General features: G+C 40.2%; 1 protein-coding gene across 5 annotated transcripts in view; it reads left to right on the top strand.

The window, feature by feature from the left end:
* HOOK3 (hook microtubule tethering protein 3) overlaps nucleotides 1–25,914 on the top strand; it is a 95,991-nt gene that overhangs the window by 18,957 nt on the left and 51,120 nt on the right. For 4 of the 5 annotated variants that reach the window (XM_071581404.1, XM_071581402.1, XM_071581403.1 and 1 more), the window contains exons 2-4: nucleotides 6,125–6,210; nucleotides 15,531–15,603; nucleotides 24,255–24,305. In XM_071581404.1, the coding sequence (XP_071437505.1) occupies nucleotides 6,125–6,210; nucleotides 15,531–15,603; nucleotides 24,255–24,305 (210 nt within the window). Of the gene's footprint in view, nucleotides 1–6,124; nucleotides 6,211–15,530; nucleotides 15,604–21,935; nucleotides 22,031–24,254; nucleotides 24,306–25,914 lie in introns of those variants that run through there. The other variant, XM_071581405.1, reaches the window with a different exon arrangement.

The raw sequence follows: 25,914 nt of genomic DNA, 5'->3' as shown, positions 1-25,914 counted from the left end.
CCAGAAGGAAACACATCACAATGCACAGGAAGGGTGCTGTTTTAACAGCTGTTACTGAAGGGCTGTTTAGAAGCACACACACACACAAATGTGCTTGTTTGTCTCCATAGCTGGATTGTGCTTCTTCATTGCCACATTCTTATCATTTTGTCCCTTCTAGAAAATGAACTCTGTTTCTTAGAGTGGTTTAGGGTATTGTAGAACTATTTGAGAATGGTACAGGAGTTTAACTTCAGTATATATTTATAAAGCTCTTTTATGGAAAGGTTTTTGAAGATTTGTTACTTTCATATCTCTGAAGGATATGAAAAGGATGTATATCTTTTTTGAAAATATGACTAAATGTTTTGCAGCATAAGTTTGACACGATTGAAATACACAAGCAAATACTACAAATTTTAAATGTATGTGAAGAAACAAGTCATATTAGTTTCAGCCTTTCTTTCTGTTCTTGTTGTCTAACTATGGAAAATATTATCCTCAGTGGCATATGAAACTTTGTGCTTTTGGACCGTGGATGCCATTTGTGACTATTTATTGGTCACAGTTGCACTTGATCAGCAAACATGCTCTGGGCACTCATTTTTTTTGTCTCTTCATGAGTATCATTGCTGTACTTTTCCTAATTGAGTGCTAAGGTTTTTCTTCCAGAGTAAAGGAAAGAAGGGAACGTTGACCTAGGTGCCTGTTCTCCAAATTAATGTTAAGTGGCATTGCTAGGGTGCTAACATGACATCTAAAGCTATTAGGAAAATCGGGCTATTGTGCTCTTGATTTGTTTTTGAGACCATTCTCTGAGAAGGACCTGTAAAATTTTTCAATGTTACATGAATTGTTTTTATAGTAAGACACATATATAAAGGGTATTTATTGGGAAATATTCTGACCAGTATTGCTGTTTCAAATGCCACTAAGGCATGAATAGCTGTACATTGTGTTGGAAAAACAAAAAGGTTGATGTATCTAACATTTATGAACTCTGAAGCTGCAAGAGCCCTTGTTGTAGGTTGTGTTACCTGTGGTGAGTATGAGTAGTACTTTCTACAGGTAAGTGTTGCCGCCATGCGCTAGTGAGGCTGCACCACCAATGTGATGTAAAGCAAATCCCAAGTTTATTCAAAAACACAGGTTGATATGACCTCAAGTGACCCCGCCCCAGGTGCGGTGGTCTGACTCCAATTGGTTGAGGCTGGAAACATGTCCTTTTAAGGGGAAAACGAAACTTGTAAGGTGGTCACTCCAGACCCACCTGAATCGGGCTGCAACATCTCCCCCTTTTGTTTCAAAGAACAAAGCAAAAATGCAAACAACAGAATACACATCATGCATATTGCAACTTGAACAGAAAGGCTGAAAATTTTGAAAATTGAGAAATAACATTTTGAAGATCTTAGATTTTGCTAATTCAAGACTTAACAGGGTAGTTGCAGGTTACATATCCCTACCTCCCCCTCTCTTTTCAAAATAGAACTTTTGGAAGGAGGTACAGTAACCTTTGTAAACTCACACAAACTAATACATGACACAAAACATGTATGTTTGGCAAACTTACAACTAGTGCAAAACAAGAAACTTTTCTTTCACGCGTGAAATTGTGGTCCTTCCTGTGCAGTCGTCACCACACAGACCACTGTAAACAAACTACAAATTTTATTAAATTCTGTGCATAGTGTCCAAGAGTGCAGAGTGACTTAACTTAGCAAAGAAGCAAGTTCAGTCCAGCTGAACTAAATCTCCTTATGTTCAAGGTCCATTCTCAGAACTTCTGTGTGGCCATCACAGAGGTTTGAGAATGAAGCTTTGATTTTTAGTCCTTATACACTCCTGGTAAAGCAGCAAACAAGTGTGAATTCACAGAGAAAATTCACAAAGGCTAAACATAACCAACACTGAAAGAGACTAAGTACGCTCTCTAGAAAATGTTCAGCAGCTTAGGGGGGCAGGTATCCTTACCCCTGCAGCTTGCTGGGCAACTTGGCAGTGCAATAAGCTCAAAACTGCACTTTAACTGAAAATTTTACAGAATTTTAAAATATAGGCTAAACAACATGCTCTTGAACTAGACTGTTCTTGTTTGATTGGACAGTTAACAACTAGTTTTAGGCTACTGCTGCTTGTGGTTGTGCTTGCCATATGGGGAAGGCAGCCTGGCTCCAGTTTCCATGAGCTATTTGACTGGCTGCGCCCCATGGCCTGCAGCCCCTCTGGTTTTTTGGAGGTCCAGCTCCCCACCCCATGTTTGTTAGAGGAGTACCATCCTTTTTATATTTAGAATGACAATCTTGGGCTTTGTGACCAAGTTTGTGACAACGGTTACATTCTCCAGTGAACCTTTGAGTTCTGCTATATTTTGGTTGTGCTGGACTAGATTTTGTTGTTAAATTCCAGGGTCTTTTCCCCCTTTTTTGGGTGGATTGTTTGCTAAGAACTGTGGCTAGAGCAGAAGCATGTAGCTTTGCTTTTTCCTCCTCTTCTACCCAGGGCAATCTGGCACAGGCTTCAATTAACTGTACCAAAGTAGCTGTAGCTGGTAGAGAGGCTATGAGCTGTTTGCATTGAGGATTGGCATTATTAATTACCAGATCTTTCAATAATACTGGTTTAATGTCAGGGGTAATATTTGGAGCAGCATCCAAAGCTTCTGTTACTTTATCTACAAATTCCATGAATGTCTGTCCAGGTTTCTGCATTATTTGCATGTAAGGTAGAGAAGGTTTTCCCTTCTTAGGCAGATTAGAGAATGCGGTCAAGGCAGCATTCTTTGACTGTTGCAAAATATGAAAATGTAATGCAGCTTGTGTTTGTGGGTCTTCATAAGCTCCTGATCCCATTAGCTGGTCTAAAGATGCTAATCTTAAGGGATGTCCAGTTTCTAAGTGTATATTTTTTGCTTGTTCCTCCATTAACTGCTCTTTCCATTTCTGTAGAAATATCATATAAGCAGTAGAAGGTAGAATAAACTCCATTAAAGCCTTAGTGTCTGCTGGGATTAGGTTATTGTATTTTATGAAGGCTGTGATTTGGTTTTTTACCAAGGCATTGTCATAGCCGTATTGAAAGACTATACTGTGTATTTTTTGTGCAATTTTCCAATCAAGTGGCTCCCATTTTAAGCCTTGTGTAGTGTTAATCACAGGTGCAGAAACCAGGGGTTGCAGGGAAGGTGAAGGTGTACCTACTTCAGCAGCTATGGATACTAACTCTTTGTACCTTTGCTGGGTATTAAATATGAGGTCGCGAGGTGGCTTTGTGACTCCATCTGCAGAATCTGGTACCTGGGTATCAGAAAGCTTTGAAATTAAGTTAACAGCATTGCAATTTCCATCTCCCCCCAGCATGTCCCAAACAGAGGCTTCTTTTTCTGTTGCTCTCCATTCTGGGATACAGCTGGTGGGTGTGGCTGTCGGTGATGGAGGCTGTATGTACCAGGTTGCCGGCGCAGGGGCAGTCTCTACCGGCGTGGGGGGTTCCAGTGCCGGTGCTGGCAGCTGCGGGCAGCGCACGGCTATCGGGGAGAGGGTCCCCGCTGGTGCTGCAGCGCTTGTGTCCTGCGCGACTGACGCTGTGGGAACTCGCTCTCGGGGCGCTCGCGCTGTGGATGGCACGCAGTGAAGGGAACTTTCAGGGGGAGCTCCGGTGGCTCCGCTCCACTGGGGAGGAGTCTCTCCCCTCTCCATGACGCAGTCGATCCACGCAGGAGGTGGTGGTGGTGGCGCGGGAACTGATCCGCCCCCGGAGCGGGCGAATTCGGAGCCAACCCCGGCCCCTGCAGGCTGCGGCGGACCCGCGCCTGGCGCATGCGCTGTGATTGGCAGGCAGTAGGGAGGGGGGTTGGGCGGTCCTGGCGCCTCGTGGTCAGGGCGCGCCGTTCCTTTGTTTGATTTCGCGGGCTTTGCCATCACGTGGTCTCTCTGTTTTCCTGGCCACGCGGTTATGCCGGGCGGCTGTAGCCCTGTTGGAATGTCTGCTTCAACAGTCTCCTGCCGCAACGGAGCGACTCCGGCGTACCCGCGGGGCGGCGGGGAGCGCGGCGGCGGGGCGACCCCAGCCCCGAGGTACCCGCAGGGCATTGGCGGCAGCGGCGGCGTTGGCGGCGCCGAAGGTGGATGGACAGGGGGAGAGAAACTCCCTGGGGTTTGTCCCCCCCTCCACATGTCTCTCTCGGCTGAGGGCATTCCCCATCGCGCCTTCTCGGAGTTAGGATTTAAATAAAACTCACTCACGGTTTGGTTTCCTGCGGCGTGTCTCGTGGGGTTCCAAGGTTGCTGCTGAGGTCCGGCCGCTTCTACAGCGGCAGCCGGTGGTCTCATTCGCTGTACAGAGGCGACTTCTTGGCTTTTCGCGGCGACGAACGGCATGGAAAAGCTTTGATTCCATGGTTGCTGTGATTCTGTCGGGTTTTCCGGAGCGGGAGCGGGCGGTGCCGCGTCTGGGTACCGCGGCGGGTGTCCGACGGACGGCACGGGCGGCAGCGGTGTGGCAGAGGGGTACCGCGGCAGCATTTCTGCGAGCGGCGGTGCCCACGGCGGTGCAGAAGGGTGTTCAGGGGAAAAATCGCCCTGCAAAAGCTGACTGTTTTCCGTCCTCTCCGGTAGATCGAGGTTTTTACGGGCTCGTTCTACTGCTAACAGCATTTTCTTTACAGCTGCATATGACGGAATGAGCGGCAAAAATTCTTCGGGTGCAGTTTGCGCTGAATTCCACAAATCTGCCCCAATATTGTCCCATAATTTTATGGAAAGCGTGGAATTGGCATCTGTTAGGTGCCTTCGAGTGAAACACCAATCCAAAAATTCCTGTAAGGCTTGTCTTTCAATGTTTGTTTTTGTAACACGAGCTAGTTTTTCAAATTTATCAAGCAATAACTTTGTTTTAGTCGAGTTGGAATTTCCCATGTTTCTTTAACTCACCGGTTCGAAGGTCGTGGTTCCTTCAGTCCACGTTCTTTCAGCAGCTCTCAGGGCCACTACACAAAACTCCCAAGTTTACAGGAGACAGAAGCTCTCAGGGGCTTCTCCACAAAGCACCCAAAAAAACTGGGGCATAGCAGCTCTCAGGGGCTACTTCTTAAGGCTCTAGGCAGGCCTGCAGGTGGGTTTCATGTTCTGAGACACGTTGGGGTCCACCATTTGTCGCCGCCAATGCCTAGGTGAGGACTGCTCACCAATGTGATGTAAAGCAAATCCCAAGTTTATTCAAAAACACAGGTTTATATGACCTCAAGTGACCCCGCCCCAGGTGCGGTGGTCTGACTCCAATTGGTTGAGGCTGGAAACATGTCCTTTTAAGGGGAAAACGAAACTTGTAAGGTGGTCACTCCAGACCCACCTGAATCGGGCTGCAACAGGTAAGCCCAGGCTTCTCCTAGGAGGAGGATAGTAGCAGAGAGCATTGGGCTGATATCCTCCAAATAATATCATCAACATTATTTTTACAAAACTCATCCACATAATTTAAAAATAATGTTAATTTCGAATAAATTATGAAATAATACAGACCAGTTAAAAAGACTGTGTTGATGCAGACAGACTCTTCACTAAGAGAGGAAGGAAGAAAAGAGCTTTGCCTTGAGGACTGTGGTGCCTGTCACTGTGTTAATAAAACACCCTGAAATGTTTAGAACACTAGTATTCCATAGACCCATAGGAGCACTCTGTTCTCCTATTCCATCTGATACTAGGGAATAATCAAGTTTGGATTATGTAGGTCACTCTCCATTCGGTCTTCTGGTTGTGGGGAGCTGATGAGTGTTTTGTGTGATCAGTGTTACTTCTAAAAACTGAATTTCTTCTTACATATGTTCATTGAGAGAGTGTACTTGAATATATGCTCCAGAAGTACTTGCATGGCTTAGTGACTTTTCAAAGTAGAAAATGTGGTGGAAAATTTGCCTTTTGGAGAATGTACTGCTGTTATTTGTATCAAAGTTTATTGCGAGAACAAAGATGGTAAGCCCTGTTCATTTCTTTGATTGTTATTAAATATAAAGCTTTTTAAACCTAACATGTAGACTAAATGTGTGGGGTTTACTCTGTTCTGTTTGCTATTTGGTAGCAATTTTTTTAATTTTTGAGAATTCCTTGACACGAAGTGAAAGAAGTTAACTTTTTCCTTTTTACCACAGATCCAGACGTTTAATGTTGAGGCACCATGCCAGACCGTGGAAGATTTAACGAGTGGGGTTGTGATGGCCCAGGTCCTTCAAAAAATGTAAGAAATTGTTTACTTAATGAACTGAATACTGTGGGGTTGTATTTGTAAATTTTTCTGCTGTATTTACGTGTGTTTTAATTAAATTTTGGCTGGTATTCTGTAAGGATGTGACTTTTCCTATGTTCAGGTGGCACTTCAAAATGGAACATGTTTAATATGATTTTTCTGCTATAGTTTTTAGATAGCTATCTTAAATGAAGAAGAAAAGGTTTGTTTTAGGGAGGTGTTTATTCAAGTGTGAACTTAGTGAAAGTAAGTTGGATTAAAACTAAACTTACAGATTTAGCACTTAAAGTTGAAACCAGTTGGCCCTGATCATTGTTTGAAACCACAGTAATGTTAGAATTAGTTTCATGCAATAAAACTTCTGTGGTAAACTGCATGGAACTGTCAGTTCAGTGGTGTGCAGTTGGAAATACTTGTCTTTCAGTTTGTTTCTTCTACCTCTTGCTGTTCACTGGACACCACTGAGATTATGTGAGGGTGTAAAGAAGGAGCCATCAGGTTATTTATACACAGGATTGGTAGGATCCCACTGAGCCTTCTCTTCTTGAGGCTAAACAAACACAACAGCTCACTCGGTCTCACCTCATATGACAGATACTGTAGTCTGTTAATCATCTTAATTGCCCTTTGCTGAACTTCCTTTTATGTCCAGGTCTCCTATTGTGGAACCCACATTGCAGCACTTCAGATGAAGTCTTACCAGGCTTGTGTAGTGCCTCCCTTGGCCTGCCACCAGTGATCTTCCCAACACAGCCCAGGTTGTGCTTGGCTTCTTTCCTACTAGGACACATTGCTGGATTGTGTTCAGCTTGGTTTCTACCCAGCTTCTTGTCTGCAAAGCTGCTTTCCAACCAATTGGCCCCCAGCATATACTCGTGTATGGGGTTTGTTTGCACATATCTTTGCTGAAATGTGTAAGGTTCTTGTCAGCCCGTTTTCCCAGCTCATCATGTTCCTCCTAATAGGAAGCACAACTATCAGCTGTGTCAAACACTGTTTTTACATTATGTGACATATTTCCCTCTGTTCCATCATTTAGGTCCCTATTAAAAACATTTAGTAGTATTGGCCCCTTGGGTATGCTGCTAGTGACTGGGCTCCAGCTGGATTTCATGCTTCTGCTCATAAACCTTTGAGCCTGACATTTCATCCATTTTTCAGGCCGCCTTGCTATCCAGGTAATGCTTTGTCAGTTTGTCTATAATGATGTTACCCATATCAGGCAATCTGTAGCAGGAATATACAACAGTGTCACTTATGTTGGTCGGCTTGGTCATCTTGACCCATGATCTCTCAGCTGGCTCATATCCATCCCAAGAGAGAGCTCATGCATCCCCACTGCTCTGTGACATGAAGGGCGTCTCCCTTGTCACTGCCTTCTCGGCTTGTTCTTCCCAAAGAGCCTGTTTGCATTCATGGCAGCAGCCTTGTCATGTGAGCCATCCCATCATGTCTTCATCATTCCAGTGAGACTGTGGCCTTAACCACATACAGAGCTCTGTTTCTTCCTGTTTGTTCTCTGTACCGCACGTATTAGTGCCCAAGCACTCCACATATGCATCTAATCCTGCTGATGCCCAAGAATGAAGCTTTCCCTGAAGTGTTTTTCTGTAGGCCTTACCTTATTTATGTGCATATGCTTGATGTGATCCCTCTTCACCCAGCTCTGTTTTGTTGACTATGAGGTATCTCTCGTTCACATTGTCCCAGACCCTTTGTTTTTCAATAGAGTCCACTGCTTTGTCACTTAATGTTCCTTTCTGTGTTGTTACTTCTACAGAACTGTTATTACAAGGTTGGCCAGCCTGCTCGTGAAGATGCATTTGCCTACCATAGTCAGGTGGATCCCATCTCTTCAAAGCAATCCTTGATTCTGAAAAGGGCATTGAAACTAAGACCTTGTTGCCAACACCAGTTCACAGCTGGTTGGTGACCTGCAGGATCTGTCTGCTCCTCAAACCCCTCTCACTAACTGATGCAGTTGGGAAGAAGAACACCCCCTGAACCTTTATCATAACTTCCAAAGCTATGTAATCACACTCAGTACTTTCCAGGTTTCTCTACCTGCACTGCTTGTGCCAAGGTAGAAGAGCAGGAAAAGTAATTGTGTAAGAGCTGCACAAGCTTTGGCAGTCTTTCAACAATGACAGGAATTCAAACCCCTAGCAAGTAGCAACCCTTCTTAGGTGGCCTTAGTCAGCAGGTGATAGTTCTCCATCCCTGCTAACACTTGCCACTCCCCTCTTGTGTTACTGCATGGCTCAGATTTAGTGAACACAGATGGGTTGTTTGACAGAGCTCCTTGTGCCATAACTGCTGTGAAGGCACTGAATTGTTCTGTAAGTGCAGATCCTCAGGAGCAGGAACCTTATCCCTAAAGAGAGAAAGAACTGCCAGTTCACATGAAAAATAAAAGGAGGAGAAGGGGAAATCTCAATGTAGTCAAATATTTCAAAGCAACACTTTTTAATGTGTGGTTCTGTTTTCAACTGATGTTTTAAAAAACACATATAAAATACAAATATTGCATTTCTGTAGCATGATTTTAAAATATTCCCTGTAACAACGGCCGTGCTATCCCTGAACACAGAAGTTCTTTAGTTTGTCCAGTTTATACAGTAAAGATCACCTAAGCAATTTATAATTCTTTCTTTATGCACTAGGTAATAGTTTGAACCTGACAAAACTAGTGTTTGGATATTTTACTTCCTGATAGCTGTGCTTCAGATTAAACATTTGGATACCTGTGTAGTGAATACACAGATTCTCCTGCAGCAATTTAGCAATACTATTGCTAAATCTTAACTTCATTCCTGTTGAGATAGTCTTTGAAGAGCAGCAGCAATCTGATCTTGGATTGTACAAGAGGAATCACAGAATGTATTGAGTTGGAAGGGACCCACAAGGGCCATCAAGTCCAGCCCTTAGCCCTGCACAGGACCATCCCCAAGAGTCACACCATGTGCCTGAGAGCATTGTCCAAACACCTCCTGAGCTCTGTCAGGCTTTGTGCTGTGACCACTTCCCTGGGGAGCCTCTTCAGTGCCCAACAACCATCCAGGTGAAGAACCTTTTTCTAATACACAGTCTAGACTTCCCCTGACACAACTTCAGGCCATTCCCTCGGGTCCTGCCACTAGTCATCACAAAGAGGAGATCAGTCTGCCCTTCCTTTTCTCCTCACAAGGAAGTTGTAACTGCAATGAGGTCTCCCCTCAGTCTCCTCCAGACTGAACAGACCAAGTGACCACAGACACTTCTCATACGGCTTCCCCTCAAGGTCCTTCACCATCTTCATTGCCCTCCTTTGGACATTCTCTAATAGCTCAATATCCTTCTTATATGGCAGTGCCCAAAACTGCACACAATATTCAAGGTGAGGCTGCCCCAGTGCAGAGCAGAGCAGGACAATCCTCTCCCTCAACCAGCTGGTGATGCTGTACCTGATGCCCCCCCAGGACATGGCTAGCCCTCTTGGCTGCCAGGGCACTGCTGGCTCATGTTCAACTTGCCACTGACCAGGACCCCCAGGGCCCTTTCCATGGCACTGCTCTCCAGCATCTCATTCCCCAGTCTGTATGTTAACATGAACCATCTTTGGGGGGCAAGCACTACTGCTTTTTTTAAAAAAAAAACCAACCAAACATTAAAAAAGAGAAGATAAACAGTGTAATATACGAAGTGTAACAGCAGATTGTTCTGAGTTTTGAAGTAGGGTTACAGAATAGCCAAACATTGTCTGTTTCCCTGGACATGAGAGATTGGAACATAGGTCAAATACAGGGATCAGCATTTCTATAGCTGACTAGAAAATTGATCAGTGGCATGTTGACAAAGCTATCTTAAGTATTCTTTCTTTGAAACAAAAACCAACTGAACAGTACCAATGAAACCCCCTTTTTGCTCTTTTGAGCAGATCCCACAGGAAGAATATTTAGCTGGGAATTAGGGAAAGTTCAGCGATATGAAGCAAGTCTAAAGGAGGCTTTTGTATAAACAAAAAGGTTCTTTTTATATAAGCAGCATTGGTTCTGTCTCTGTCCCAAGAAAGATAGCTATTTAGAAGACAACTTTTGCAGTTACAGAAATGTGTAAGATCAAGACAGCTCAGTGCTTAAGATTATTGGGAAAAGTCATGCAGAGACACTAAACAGCAAAGAAAAAGCACAGCCTGAAAGCACCAGGTCACTGCGACACGTCATTTTTAGTGAAAACTTGAATAGTTGCCTTTGGCACAAAATCCTCTCAAAAAGTTTATCTTCAAAGGCCAAATATGTTGTTGTGACTGCAGACACAAAAGTTTAATGTTGTTACGCTTATTCCATTGAGAAGGGTAAAGTTCTTTTTTTGTAATTCATATTCCCTGAGAATTGGGTGGTTTTCAGTATAGCTGTTTGAGTCTCTTTTTTACAGTATGTGTTCTTTGAGCATCATAGTACTAACAGGTTAATTAAGCAAAGATAGGGAGGGTAGAATTCTGACAAATTTCATGTGCATCAACACTTTAGAATAGTAAATTAATTAATGTTTAAACATAGTTGAAATAGCAGATTAATATATCCAGTGCAAGTTTAAAAAAAGTTCACTATGAATGAAGAAAATGTTGTCGATGAGCAAAGCAAATTAAGTGAGGTAAAGCACTGATGAAAATGAAATGATACAGGGCTAGCCAATCATCACGATGAAAGTAGCAGAATTCTCTGTAACAAATCTGCTGGAAGAAGCTGTGGGAAGAAGAGGTTCCAGAAGAAATTACTGACACCTTCAGAAGCTTTTCAATACTGATGTAGTGTGTGGTATAAAACGGCAGAAATGTATTCCATGTAACCAAGCATGAGTGTTACATTTACACTCTTCAGTTGTTATAAACAGTTATTGGTAAGTCTCTGAAGGACGTTTTCCTTTTTTGTAGCATAAAAGCTTTATCTTCAAGTCTTGGTTTATAGTACCATTGAATGGAATTCTCCAGTGCTAACTGTATTGTCTTGGGGGAGGAAATTCAGCCCAGACTTTAGCTTACCTTTTTTATGTTATTCTGTAAGATTCACTGTTTGTTAGTGCTCAGATGTGAAGGTTATTGGTCCCGACTAGCACTGATGTGAAACACAGTAATATAAGATGTCTGTACACAGTCAGTGTTGATGATTATTTGACAGAGTGTTGTTGTATTCCAGGAGAAAGATGTTTAAACTGTCTATGAGTAGACTGTCTGCTTAAAATCATGTAGCGTATGCTGGTAGAAGTGCCATAGCTTACCTCTTAGTTGCATCCTTATTTTCTGGGTTTTTTTCTTTTTCCTTCCCCTTTCAGTCTTCACTGATGTTACTTATGTTTGTACTGTCCACTGGTATCCCTAGCACAGCTTGATTCCCTGTTTTATACTATGTTTTAAAATTTTCCTTTCATCTCACTCTGGAGGCTGTTTAGTACCAGGTGTCTCTCTTGTTTTGGCTCATCTTAAATCATACTGGCCTTTTAAATGTAAGAGATGGGATGTATTTTCATTTGCCATCTGTGCATGGTGTCCCTCCTAATGAATTATTCATTTGATGTATTATACATTGCAGCACACTGTGTCTGTTTTGACACATGCAAAACACAAAAGCCATGCTTTTGTGCATCACTGGGGGAGGGAAATTTTTGTAAACAGATGTTTCTTGAAGCACCTTACTGTACCACTGTCAAAATGAGTAATAATCATGAGTTACACTACATGCTCTGTGGGTTGGTTTTCTTCAGAAGAGTATTTCTGTCTCTTGGCATCTGTGATATGCAGAGATGACTGCTTAAATAAAGGAAATTTTGCATATAAAATAAGATGGAAATGGTATAAATGAGTACTGCTGAAAACATCACATGAAGTGGTAGAGCATTAACAACAGTGCTCTGAAGAGAAGTCCCAATTATCTACAGTACTGTTCAGATACTAGGCAGCAATCAACTGATACACAAATACCTCTCTAAACCTGAAAGTGATCCAGTACAAGAGATGGTCTAAGTTGCCATCTGGGCTCAGGAACTTACTGAATTCAAAGGACTTGGTTCATCAACAAGTCATGTCATGGTAATGATGATACTCCAGTCAGTTTTCTGCTGTCCTTTAGTGCAGTGATTCTTCAAAATGAGGTAGTAGGTTTAGCTACTCAATTCTCAACCACACGTTTTCATATTTCGTTAGTGATGCTTTTTCAAATACCATAAGAATGATGCAGTTTTTCCTAATGACACAGACTAAGGTAGCTAAAAAACTTGGAATAGGATTGGATCCTGTTTTACAAAACAGTAGCAGAAGGATAGTGTTTGCAGCAAGGACTGTGAATGACCTAACACCTGGAAGCCCCCGTTAAAAAGTATGTGTGCAAATTCTCATGGAATAATTTTTATTTCAGATTTGATTTCCAGTAGTTTGGTATGTAGAGAAAGCATTTCTGTTGCTATTAATCATGGATTTAATTGGACTTTTGAAGACAAATAAAATTATAAGGGCAGGTGATTTATGTTAAAGGACAGGATGTTGCTTATCTGCTTACGGTATTCCTGGCAAGGTGTTCTTGCAGTATGCTATTAGTTATTGTGTAACCTGTATGAAAGTTCTCTAAAGACAGTTGTTGGTGCTGTTTTGACCACTGTAACATGGTGATGATTTTGCATGAATTGCTTGTCAGCTGCTGGACCCTGGGGTGCTTCCATGTGGTTTGTATACATAAAAATAAAAAACAAATGGGATCTGTGGAAGAGGGCTACCACACTGAGCTTAGATTTAATCCTCTGGACCTTCCTTATGTATGTCTGGCATATATAAAGGTTTAGGTAGCCTATAACTGTTGCAAACCAGACCCACCTGAATCAAAGTTGCAACATATGACTTCCATCAAGACTGGTTGCTCATCCATGTGTTACTTTATTACAGTAGTAATTGAAAAAAGCTGCTTAGGTTCTATTCCTGAGTCTTCCTGAGTGGAGTGAGTTGGACCTAACTCTGAAATCCTGTTACTCTTCCTCAGCTGATGCTCTTATCAGTGCTCTTATTGTTGAAAATTGGGTATGCCATATCAGCTGTCAGTCCAAATACAATTTTCCTTGTGAGATGTTGTTTATGCTTAGCCATGTTGCTTATTAGAGTCATTATTTACCATGAAAATAGTAAGTCAGTTTTAGTGGCACTGTAGCCTTGAAATAGCTGAAGGTGTTAGTGACCAAGCGCAGCCTTTAAAATTATAACGTGCAGTCCTTAAAAAATGTTCTGTTGATCTTTTTTGCTGGTGAAGCACAAGTAGTTAGTCGTACCTGCTTTCTCGGCCACACAAATATTTTGGAGTTGTTAAGCAAGGCTTACTTGTGTGTTGGCAATTTCCAGAAGATGCATTTGAGAGATATTAGAGTGTTTTTTGAACTCCACACCTAAAATGGGGCTTGAACTCCCATGTTTTCATTACTGTCCAGATGATTTTGTTGTGATTGAGGGAAAGTTAGGCACATTAAAACTTTTTAGTTAAGGCTTTTTGCAAGGAGACCTATTTGTTTCATGTGAAAGCTGAATGGGAGTCTTCTTCGTATGTTATAGCTCATACGCGTATTTTTACCAATTTCATTCCTAGCTTTACTTGTCTTCTCAAGGCAGAGAGGCCATTGAAAGCTATTTGAAAACATCTATTTCAAAACCAGATGAAACTCTGCATAAGACATTTCTTTTTCTGTTTCTTAGTTTAAGAGTCTGTCACCTGTGCTAGAACTGTACTGTTTTGATTGGAAGTAATTTGGAGTCATCGACTTAACTAATAATTAAAGCCGTTCTTCAAGATACATGTTTGCGGATGCCATGTCAAAGGAGAGGAAATATGCTGCCATCTTCACCAGAGTCTGTAACAAAATGTGCAGATATAGCAGCGGGAATGTGTCATTAGAGGAATGTTGCCATTTGTGATCTTTCTACATTGCTGTATCTTGGAATTGTAATACAGCTTGCAGACCTTGATGCATTGTGAAGGCATTTTGGGAAAGATGGAATGAATATAGGAGATACTGTGCATCAGGTATAAAGTGCAGCCACAAAGTCTTTGCCCTAATAAAAGTACTGATCTAATTGCTGGTTTACAGTGTATTGGATATAGATGTTATTTCATTTTCCAGGCATGTTCAGAGATTTCTTGTACTTTTGCCAAGAGATCCAGTGGTATTTTGCCCTTAAAAAAAGAGCTCAGTCCAGAACCCTTCTGTCTGTAGACGGTACAGCAGTGTCTAATAGTACTCAGCAAATGCAGCAGTGTAAGTCCAGAAAAGGGAATACTTCATGTGAACTGTAACCTGCTCTACCACACTGACTCTTTAAGAGCCTTATGCTAACAAAAAAAAGAAAAGCCATTTTCTTTGACTGTATTAACTTTATATGTTGGATGAAGCACAAGCCTTTCCTTATGTTAGACTGGCCTGTTCCTTTAAAACCAGTTTTATGTAGCACATTCTCTCTCCTTAACTCTGATTGTAGCATTTTCAAAATTCTGTATGATAAAGGGGAAGTTTGACTGAAACCACCAACAGTAGAACATGTTGGCCTTTTAGATAATCTTGGAACTTGGCCGCAGGAGTGTGTTGGGAGGTGTCTTGGAGAAGCAACTTGTGGAAGGTGCTTGGAAAAGAATGAAGAGGGAAAAGTAATTTGTGGAAACAGAAATATACTCTGCAAGCAGTAGGAGTTTTCTGTTCTTTGTCTAGATTGCCTCACTAAAAGTGCAGAGGATAGAAAATTTTTTGAGGAAGGATGTTCACAAAAAGATTTGAAAAGAGATTTGCAAAAGTTGATAATATTTGGTAGATGAAGTAGTAGTGAGATGTTCTCAGTTGTAAAAACTTCAGTGATACTTTTTAACTCTTCTCACTGTATAAAAACAGCATAGATATTGTTCAGTCTGAAGCTTTTCATTTAGAAGTTTCGTTGTAAGCAGAGTACAGCAGTAGAGGTCCATAGTATGTGGAAAAGTATTTAACACTTTCCAAGACTGCAAGTAAGTGCTGCTTCAGCACCAGAACAGAAGTGAGAAGTGGGATTTACGGGGGACAAACTGGCAAAATGCATTCCAAATGCGGCAGTTTCCTCAAAAGCACTAATTGCTTGTGGCACCCAAGGGAAGCTGTGCCTTCAACAGGGTCCAAGGCCTTAGAAAAGTGGGTATTGACAGGATACTCAACCACTGTTTCATATAGAAGAGGTAATCATGTAAGTAACCTCAAACCTGAGATAGTGGCTTAATGACTGAGGTGTACTCGCAGTTTCTCTAACCTGTTTTTAATACTCCACACTTTCTCTGTTTCAGAGATCCAGCTTACTTCGATGAAAATTGGCTGAACAGAATCAAAACAGAAGTAGGAGATAACTGGAGGCTAAAGGTATTTGAATTACTTTGCTTGTCTATGAATCTGCATTTCAGTTCTTAATAAATATTATGTGTAAATACTGGCATATTTCTACATGAGGACCTTGCTTTATAGTACATAATTTCAAATTTTAGAAGTTTTAGTTACACTTACTTGTTTTTATACTTCCTATGTTGTAGTTTTGCACAGTTTAGGAAAGAATAAACATTTTGAACCTGTAAATAGGTTTCAGTTATTTAAAAGGAAAATATTAAAACAGATTTTATGCATCAGTTACCTCTGTTGTTTTTCAGATATTGAATGAAATATATTTTTTAATGAACATTGTGAAAGTAGCTTTAGTAAAAGGAGCTCTGAGAAGCAGTTGCATAAAAATAGGAGGATAATAACCTATACAGAAAAATGACAAAATGTTGCTTTCTTTTACTTTGTCAGTTCTGCAGAACTATTGAGCTTCAGGGAGAGGAAGTCATGTGTTTTCTGTTTCTACTCAGCATAAGTTTTCACCACAGTCTGTTTGCTGGGTCATTTGTATCACTTGGCATTCTCGTACTTTTTCTGCAAGCCTTAAGGGAACAGAATTTACAGTGCTACAACTGAAGAGCATTTTGCTTTGGAACCTGAAGAATGTAGTTTTACATGCCGATGTTAGTGTGGTTTCTGACTAGTTTGGTTCAGATAATGATCTGTGCACCTTTCTAAATGTCTGGGTTTGGCCTGACTAATTGGGAAAACAGAGCAGTATGATTTGCCTGTTAAGTCATGTTTCCTGTAAAACCATTTTGTTCCAGCCACCAAAGTCCATTTTGAGCATATCAGGAGCAGTTACAGCTGTGAAATGCTCTAGTACTTACAGGCTTGTCGACATAACTTGCTGGATTGCCTGAGGGAAAGGTGGAGCACACTATTGCTGCGTGTGTTCCAACTTGGCCAGCAGACCCATCAGCGTGGTCTCTGCTGTCTGGCCTAGCTGTGTGCAAGCCTGGAATGCTTTAGAATGTTTCATCTAGTAGGGCTGCCAGCAAACACGTGGGTACCCTGATGAGGATATATTGACTGACTGGTGAGTAAAAGACATGATCCCTAAATAAAGCTTTACAACTCTTTTGAGTTCTGTTGTATGTAGAGCAGTTAATTTGAATGAACTTTTCCAAGAGGCACATATGGAATTGCTAGTGAACAGCTGGATGCAAGATTTTACTTATTTATGAAATGTCTCTTTGGGGTTTTTTCCTAAGTCTTGGCTGTTCAGTTTGGAGAACAATGAATTGAGAACTGTTTGTTATAACAGATTTCAGCTGACTGAAAGCAGAACAGCAGATTCTGTAACTGTCATATGGAGCTTGGGGAATAAATATTTTTTTATGTCTCCCAACAGTTTGACAGATGCAAAGCTTAGAAGGTGTGAAAAAAAAAAGCGCTGAGCAATCTAGTAGCTTCCTTATGTGACTGACATTGGAAAAACATAGGTCAAATTTCAGTTTCTTTCTCGTGTTATTCCATCTTGTTTTTCATGTATCTATGTAAACAAGACTGATTATTTTTTGGTTTAAAAAAGAAGTGTAATCCAACTTTTTGTATACCACTTTCCCAATCATGAAGAATACTGAAAGACATAAGTGTGATATTTTAATTCTGTTTTTTAACCAGGGAAGTAATCCCATATTTTGCAAACTGTTCTTCTTTATGTGGGAGTAAACATTCTTAGTAAATGTCTACCAGCCAATCAGTCATTTATAACCTGTCATGTGGGAACACATCAGTCTCAACATTTCTATTCATAGAATCATTTAGCTGAAAGACACTTAAGATCATGAAGTCCAGCTGTTAACTCAGCACTGTCAAGTCCACCATTAAACCACGTCCCCAGGTGGCACATCTACACATCTTCTAAATATCTGCAGGGATGGTGGCTCCACCGTGGCCTTGGGTGGCCCGTTCTAATGCTGGATAACATTTTTGGTGAAGAATGTTTTCCTAATATCCAATCTAAACTTCCCCTGGCACAACTTGAGGCCATTTCCTCTTGTCCTATCACTTGCTAATTGAAAGAAAATTGACCCCCACCTCAGTACAACTTCCTTTTAGACCTGTGTTGGTTACTAAATTTAAGATGTAGACAGCATACTCAAATTCGAGTCCATGTTACAGATTTTCTTTCATATTTTAAGAAGCAGCATAAGAAATGATAACTGGGTTACTTCACGGGTCACCGTAATGAGCTGCATTATATTCCTGTTGCTAAACATGGTCACTCTGTTTCTGATACCGCATGGTACAATAGTCACCACTTGTACAAGCCCTCAGTATTATGAACCACATGAAGGAGCCACTCTAATAGGGGAACATACATAAAAACAATTCAAAATTTAACATGTGGGTAGTTCTGCTTTGTTAAACTGTGGTTAGGAGGGTCTGGGAGAGCTTAGTGTAGGCCTGATATAGCCCTCCTAACCACTGTTGCTGGAAGTACTCAGAAAAGGGTGGAATTATAGAATTGTTAAGGTTGGAAAAGATTTTTAAGATCAAGTCCAACTGTCCACCTAGCACCACCACCACGTTTACGATTAAACTGTGTCCCCAAATGCCATATCTGCACATTTTTTGAACTTCCAGGAATGGTGACTTCACCACTTCACTGGGCTGCCTGTTCCAGTGCTCTACAACCCTTCCCATGGAAGTTTTTTTCCTAATATTTCATCCAAAACTCCTCTGATGCAACTTGAGGCCATTTCCTCCTGTCCTGTCACTTGTTACCTGGGAGAGTGATGAGTGATGTAATTGTTAATTTTAAACTGTGTGCTGTCCCACATGGAGAATAAACAAGAATATGTGACTCAGCTTTCAATGTTTTGTTTTGTTTAGCAGTTAATTTTCTGATAACTGCAATAATGCAGTCACTAAAAATATTTTTCCTGTTGCTGTACCAGTTTAAAAGAAATGTATATATTCACAAGGATCTTTTTATATTCTTGTTTTCAGGACAAGTTGCCAGACTTGAGAGATTGAGCAATGCACAGGATAGAAAAGAGAAATGTTAGAACTCAAGGGACTTGCGAAAAAGGAACCATTCAGCAAGCATTCTAGTTTTTACAGCTGACCAGGTCTACTGTGTTTAGTAGAGAAACATGTTGTTACTTCTTCAGGGCTAAAATTTCTGGGTCATACCATACATCTGCCTCTATAGCAGTTTGTGTCTTCCCTTGGGCAACAAAAAAACCGTATTTTTCATCTACAATTTTATGATTGTAAAACCGAAAAAAAAAATAGCAAAAGCATTTTCTCCATAATGTACAACTGAACACTTTAATGTGGTCAGAATTTAAAATGTGTACAACCTACTATTTCATGCTGGAGAAGATGGCATCTTCAATGTAAAACCTTCATTGAAAATGGAAGACAGCATAGAAAGTAAGTCAGTGGCCAAAATTTTGCAGGAGTGAAATTCCTTAATCAAGAAACAAGTTACTGATTTGATACACACATACCAGTTTTGGCAATTACAGAATAAACTGTTGACTGTCTGAGGGATGAGATAAAATTGTCATGCTTTCCCCCCTCCCTTCCATCCAGTGTTGAAAGATTGGAAAAGGAAGGAAATGCATTGTTCAGCTTGATTTTTGACTTTTCTTCTGGGCTTTTTGCTTTGGCATTCAGACTAGGTATCAGTTTAAACAACAATTTTATGGATGTATGTAGTAGTAAGCTGTGTTTGTTCCATTATTGAGCAGCATGAGATATTAGCCTTTCTGCAGCTACTACAGTTTGTTACAATATTGCAATGTGGAATAACCAGTGAATGCTGTAATCTAAGTAAACAAACCTGGGTTTTGAGAATTAAGTTTGACTCCTTGCTGTAGTACAGTTATGTTTGCTCTGAATTCTTCTACAGTACAAACTGGCTTGACTTGTGGAGTAGTGGAAGCTAGTTTTCAGTGTATAGTATCATTTTTGCTACTACTTTTCTTGTTCTTTTGTAGGGTAAGGAGCAGTTATCCATGAGCAGCCTTTTAGAGGGTTTTATATGATAAGGATGGAAGCCTGTTATGTGAATGTTTTTTTCTGCAAGCAAGAAGCAGAGATTATAGGTGTACTGTAAGCCAGCATTCATTTCTGTCAAAAAGATAATTGACAACTGATATGTTTAATTCTCTTTTGATATACCCTTAATTCCTAAGCCAACAGCATCTCCAAATATAATGCTCTCTGTGTTCAGAGCCACATTTAATTTTTCTTTATTTGTCATTTAACTCAAGGAAGTATCTGGGTATGTTCTTTTGGGGATTCTTTTTGGTAAGAGATAGTCTGAAGGGGGATAACCCCCAAACTCATGATACAGTCTTTCCCTCGGTTCCATCTGTAATCAGTGATGAGACACGGTCCTGCAAAATGCAGTATAAATCAGAAACCTAATGCGTGTGGTGGAAGCAATGCAAACGATGCGTGCACACACTTTCTCACTTCCTTGTGTATGCACACACACAGCCACGTACACTCCCACACTCACCTACCCCTTCCTCCCCTGCACCCCCTCCTTTGCAGTGCATATGGAAGAATGTAACATAATGAGGAATCTGAAGGTCATTGATTAAGAATTCTCTCAACACTTGTAAGTGTGCCCTAGCAACACTTCCAGAGGTTATTCAGGATCTGAAATAAAGATAAGTCAACTTGCACGGAGTCTTCAGTGCAAACAGGATTTCAGTCATACATGTGATACAAGGATAATGCAAAATTGGAGTGTGGATGCTAATGTTGGAGAAAAAACCAAGGGCATTTTCTGCTGTGCACTTCAGCAGGCTTTCCATTTGTTACACAACTGTATTTGTAAAGAGAGAAATCTAGACAGACTACCCTTGAGACCTGAGGCTGGAAACAGTAAGTAAATTGTAACTAAATAAATAGAGATTTCATATGACAGGTGAGAAGAAAAGAAAAATAGGAGAGATAAACCACACAAAAGTTAAGTTGTATAGTGTTGCCACATCATCTCTGCATTCATTCCACTCAGTTTATCAGCTTAATGCTCTGTACTAAGGGTCAGTCTCATACTGAAAACTGTGCGCTAAGTACTATAGCCAAGGTGGCTGTTAACTGTGGGGGTGATGATAATTTAACATACAGAACTCCCCCACAGCTCTGCTGTGGATTTTAGTGAAATTTAGGTGTTCAGAGGAGTGAGAACATGCAGGTTGCCTTTGTGTGGACGCATTAGCTCAGAGCAAATATTCTGCCCTTTGTAAAAGGAGATAGGAGAAATAAACAGGAAAGGGCAGATCCAAAAGAGATTGAAAATGGATAGAGCTTTGTGTAGAAATACTTACTGATCTCATTGTTGTGAACTGCAACAGCTTTTGAGGTGGAATAAAGCGTACTTGTCACTTTTTTTACCCCAGCAAGTTTCATGTCTTTTTCAAGGGAAATATGGATGCAGGGTCTGGATGTTAAAAGGGATTGGGTGGGTAGTGTATGTGCTTTTTATGGGAAAGGAGGAGGTAAAGTTGCTGATGGAAGCAAATAGGCATCCCATGTGGTCATGGGCTGATGTCCAAAGGATGATATGGCACTTTATAGTCATGATCAATACTTGAAATTCTATCTGTTACATTCTATCATTACATAATTTAATGGCCTTTTTAAAACTATAGTTAGGTTTTCCCCATATACTTAGGAAAGAAAAAATAGTTGTGAGCAACTGTCACCTGCAGTCATTTATTTTTCTGATATAATTGTTTGTCTTTAACACTTTCTTAGGCTGTTCATTTATATTCAGTTGCTTGAAATCTTCCTTCTTTGTACTATAACCTCACAAATGTTAGTGGAGCCACTGAGTTGAATCTCAAAGTACAGAACATTTGTGGTAGTTTCCCTATGATGATTCTCTCTCTGCCAGTCGCTGTAGAACCATCTAAGTATATTCACTGCAAATGAAGTTAGAAAAAAAATCTAGACCCCTCTGAGTAATACTGGAGATCATTGTTAACTTTAAGCCAGTCTATAAAGAAGCTGCTTAACCCTCACAATTGTCCGATTGTGTGCCAGATACAAAGATGGTACAGTTAATTCTTGAAAGCACATTACGCTGGTACTGTTGGTTGACTGTGAAATAAAATGGGACTGCAAAGACAAGATTTCTTTTTCAGTTTGTTTACTGTTTTCTTTTTCCAAGGATGCTGCTCTATGTGCTAGTTTTTGACAGATTTTGATCAATATTGGTTTTGTTCCAGTGTCCCAACTCTAAGCTCTGTGAAGGTTATATGGAGGAAGATTCAAAAATGCTTACAAGGAAAGGGAAAATAAAATATTTCATAGGTGTTTCTCATTTTTTTGGGATTATGTTCAAGTTCAAGGTTCCTCACAATGTTCTCATCGGTAAACTGGACTTAAATTCTGCAACATGGCCTTTACGTTTCTGTGGGTCTTTCTGCAGCAGACTCAGGTAAATTACAAACTGGAAGATTTTAATGAATCAAGTTTGAAAATTATATCCCAATCAGTGCCGTATTCTTTGTGGTGATTTGACATAAAATTCCTTAATTTATTTAAATTCTTAAATCTATTGCAGACCTTGGTTATGATTGTGCATCGCCTTTCCGTGATGGTGGTGGTTGCTTTTGGGCAGACAGCTGGAAGATAGTTGTATCTCTTACAGAAACATGCAGTGTTGTGTGTAATAGTGCAGAAAAAGTACGTGTTCCAGAGCAGAAGGTGTAAACTAATTATTGTGCTGCTATGGCAGGGACAGTAAATGTTATAAACTTGCTACTATGTAGCCTCTCCAGTTCTCATTCTGGGTTGTCAAGGTATTTGATGTGTCACTTTTCAAATCCAAATGAATTTTTGTTTCTTGAGCAACTTAAATTTCATTTATTATGAAGACAAAGTATTCTTATGTCTTAATAAGGGATCAATTTCTGGCACTTGTTTCCAAAGAGGAGTGGATTAATAGGAGTAACTTAATCAAGTCATTATCACTTTGAATCTCTTGGCAAAAATCTTTGAGTAGGTGTGTAGCCTGTTCCTTTCTTGAGTTTAGATTTTGTTTTCATCACCTTATTTTGTCTATTGAGTGTGTTGAAGTGTTGAGTTTGTCTTTGGATTTTAGTGTCATGTTTCCTAACAGTGCTTCATCATATTGTTTGGAGGTAAATGACTTCTGTCAGTAGGCAGAATCTCCTAGCTGGAATGTAACTGAGAGTCTAGAAGTTACTGTGGCCTTCAGAGGCAATTGGAATCTGAGTGGTTTTGCTCTCCTTTTGTTACAGTTTCACAGTTTGTTGCTGTGGCTACTGTGGTCAGCAACAGAACTTTGTGAATCCTATTTCAATCAGTTTCAGTCTCTGCAGATCCTGTTTAGACTTCATAGAGTCATAGAATCAGTTAGGTTGGAGAAGATCCTTAAGATCATAGACTCCAACCATAAAGCCAGCACTGCCAAATCCTCCAGTAAATTGTGTCCCAACATGCCATAGCTGTGCATCTCTTTCACAGCTTTTTGCACACCCTAGGAATGGTGACTCTGTGGCTTCTCTGAGCAGCCTGTTCCAATGCTTGAGAACCCTTTATGGTGAAGATATGCTTCCTAATATCCAATCTAAACATTCCCTGGCACAACTTGACAATTTCCTCTTGTCCTATCGCTCGTCTGGGAGAAGAGACCAAGCCCTACCTAGCTCCTTTTAATTAGTTGCAGGGATAAAGTCACCCCTCAGCTTCCTTTTTACCAGGCTAGACAACCCCAGCTCTCTCAACTGCTCCTCCATCCCAGAAAACAGTGCACTGCCACTATAAATTTTTTGCATAAATGCTTGGACATAAATTAGTAGTAATCTGTTGCAGTTACTTTCAGCAAAGATTCCTTTTTTCTGGTCTGATTTCACCTGTAAGACCCACTGGGCATTTTTATAATTTTAATCACGCTCTTTATTCTGAGGGACTTGATGCAAATGGCTTTTTGCTGGAAAAGGAGCAGTACTCAGTACTAGGGAAATGTGGTATAGATTCTGTTCAGCAGGAGAGACTTAACTGGTGCCATTGGTTATGCAAGTGAACCTTTGTGTAGCAGTGAAGTCATCACTGAGAAATGTGAATTTTGTCTTGATGCTGTAAGACAGACATTCAATTGTAAGAACTGAGAGGGAGGGCGGGGCGGAAAAGAATGACAGGAATGAAAAAGAAAGAACTAAGAGGAATAATTATTGAGAAAAATAACAAATTAAACATAGAATTAGTTGGGAATAAAGGAAGATATTGAGCAATAGCTAGCTTTGGTTTGGTTTACCTCTGCAGAGTTGATTACTAGGATACTTCAAGAGAAGAATGCTTCAACTTCCAGATACAAAGATAATCCTAAAATAAACAAGTATTCAAAAAAATAAAATTGCGCTTTAAGATCTGATCTAAATCCTATCCAACACAATGTGATGTTTTCTGTAAATACAAATGGGCTCTGTCAATTAATAAAGATTTGTGATCGCATCTGGAAGTCTGATCATAAGGGACTGTTGCCTAAGTTTCATGATTCTAAATTTAACTGTGGGCAAATAGAAGTTAATATGCTTCTTTTGTGTGATTCCTCTGTGATTGCCGACTTTCAGATAATTTTTGCATGTGTATCCTGTATTCTGTATAATGTATTGTATTTCCTCCTTCTTGTCAAATAGGTAAGCAACCTGAAGAAAATTTTGAAAGGAATATTGGATTACAATCATGAGGTAAGAACCATTTGAAGTAATCTACATCTACATGCCTTTTAGTTACATATTTTAGTTAACTTTGAATGTAAATTTTTTTCTACACATTAAGTGACAATGTTTTCTTGGCGTAGTGATTCATGGTTTGTTCCCTAGTTTTAACTTTCTCTGAAAATTCTCACCTGTTTTATTGAATACTCAGAAGTTTCAGAGGAGCTTGATGTGCAAATTCTGCCATACAAACAGTAGATGATTTTACTGAGTATGTTCTGATTATGGACTTTAACAGTACCTGTATTCGATTTTTCCACTCCTGCTTTGCAGCTGAAGTCTGCCCTTTTCCTTATTTTTCTCTTGAGGGGAGATAATAAAGAGCATTTCTGGCCTCTCCCCACATTAAGATTTTAGATGAAGTAATTTAATTCTGGGATATTGCAGTCAGCCCTTGGCATTCTGTCTTACTCTGAGCAAGCTCAGAAATTAACCACTATGTAGTAGACAGAATACAGTATTTTTTTTCAGTGATGAATATTAAGCTGAAATATGCTTTCAGTTTCAGTGATGTTTTGAGATAAACTAGGCTGCAGCACAAAATCCATAATATCCATGTTCTGGACATTGCTTGTCCTAAAATATTACCTTCTCGTAAATACTTGAGATCGATTCAGTTATTTGTTAATGAGCTGAAGTCTTTCAGAAAAAAATATGAGGGATGAGCTCATGTTCAGTAAATGGCTAGGTATCCATATTGAAAAAAATGTTGAAAAGTGGTGGTTAAGCAAGCTGGTCATAACTGGAAATACTAAAAAGAATTGTCAGGGGTTTGTTACAGAAAATTAATATTACTAAGACAGAGTGATGCAAGCTTCTTTCTGGATGATACATGGCTGTAAGCATGTATGATGCTAAAGTCTCTGATGTGAAGACTTTACCATTAGGCAAGTTCTGAGCTGTTTCAGGCTGATTAAGTTCTGCAAAAATAATGCAATTTATATATCTGACTGGAATTTGGTTTAGGTTATTTTTTCTTCGGCTAAGGCAATACTGGTGGAAACAGTGGAGATGACAAAATTCTAACTATGAATTCCAGTGATGTTTTCCTCAACCTGATTCTCTCTCCTAGAGTCGCCTTCTACTCAGTTACAGATGTGATTGTATGTGGATTTTACGTGGTGTAGCTGAAAGCCTTTGAAAATGTTTACGTTGATGCTTTTCGTCCTTAAGAATTCAGAAATTTGTATTGCCTTCAGGAGGACAGTCTTGCAATCGCTGTGCTATGTTGCTGTCTTTATCAATTACTGTATGGAAGAACAGGAAGCCAAAGTTAACTATTTATAACTTACATGCTTTGCTACACCCCAGTAATCTTGCTGCAGAATTCTACTGCTCTGGAACTGAACTTTGACCTTGTTTTGTGAAGGTTTTTTGTGTAGGTAATTTTGAAAAAACCTTGAATGTTCTTTTTCATCTCAAAATAGTTACTGCAGAGTCTATACTTCATTTTCATAATTTTTTCAGGATTTTTTGTGTGAAGGTTTTTTTTTAATTCAACTTTTTCTCTTATTTCAAAATCCTCTCTTGACACCTTCACATCCTTGGCTTTTACATAGTAACTGCCAATATTTCTCTT

This window comes from Pithys albifrons, chromosome Z (genome assembly GCF_047495875.1).
Source record: "Pithys albifrons albifrons isolate INPA30051 chromosome Z, PitAlb_v1, whole genome shotgun sequence".
Lineage (NCBI taxonomy): Eukaryota > Metazoa > Chordata > Aves > Passeriformes > Thamnophilidae > Pithys > Pithys albifrons.
Note: the sequence above shows the minus strand (reverse complement) of the source record. Positions and strands in the feature narration are given on the sequence as shown.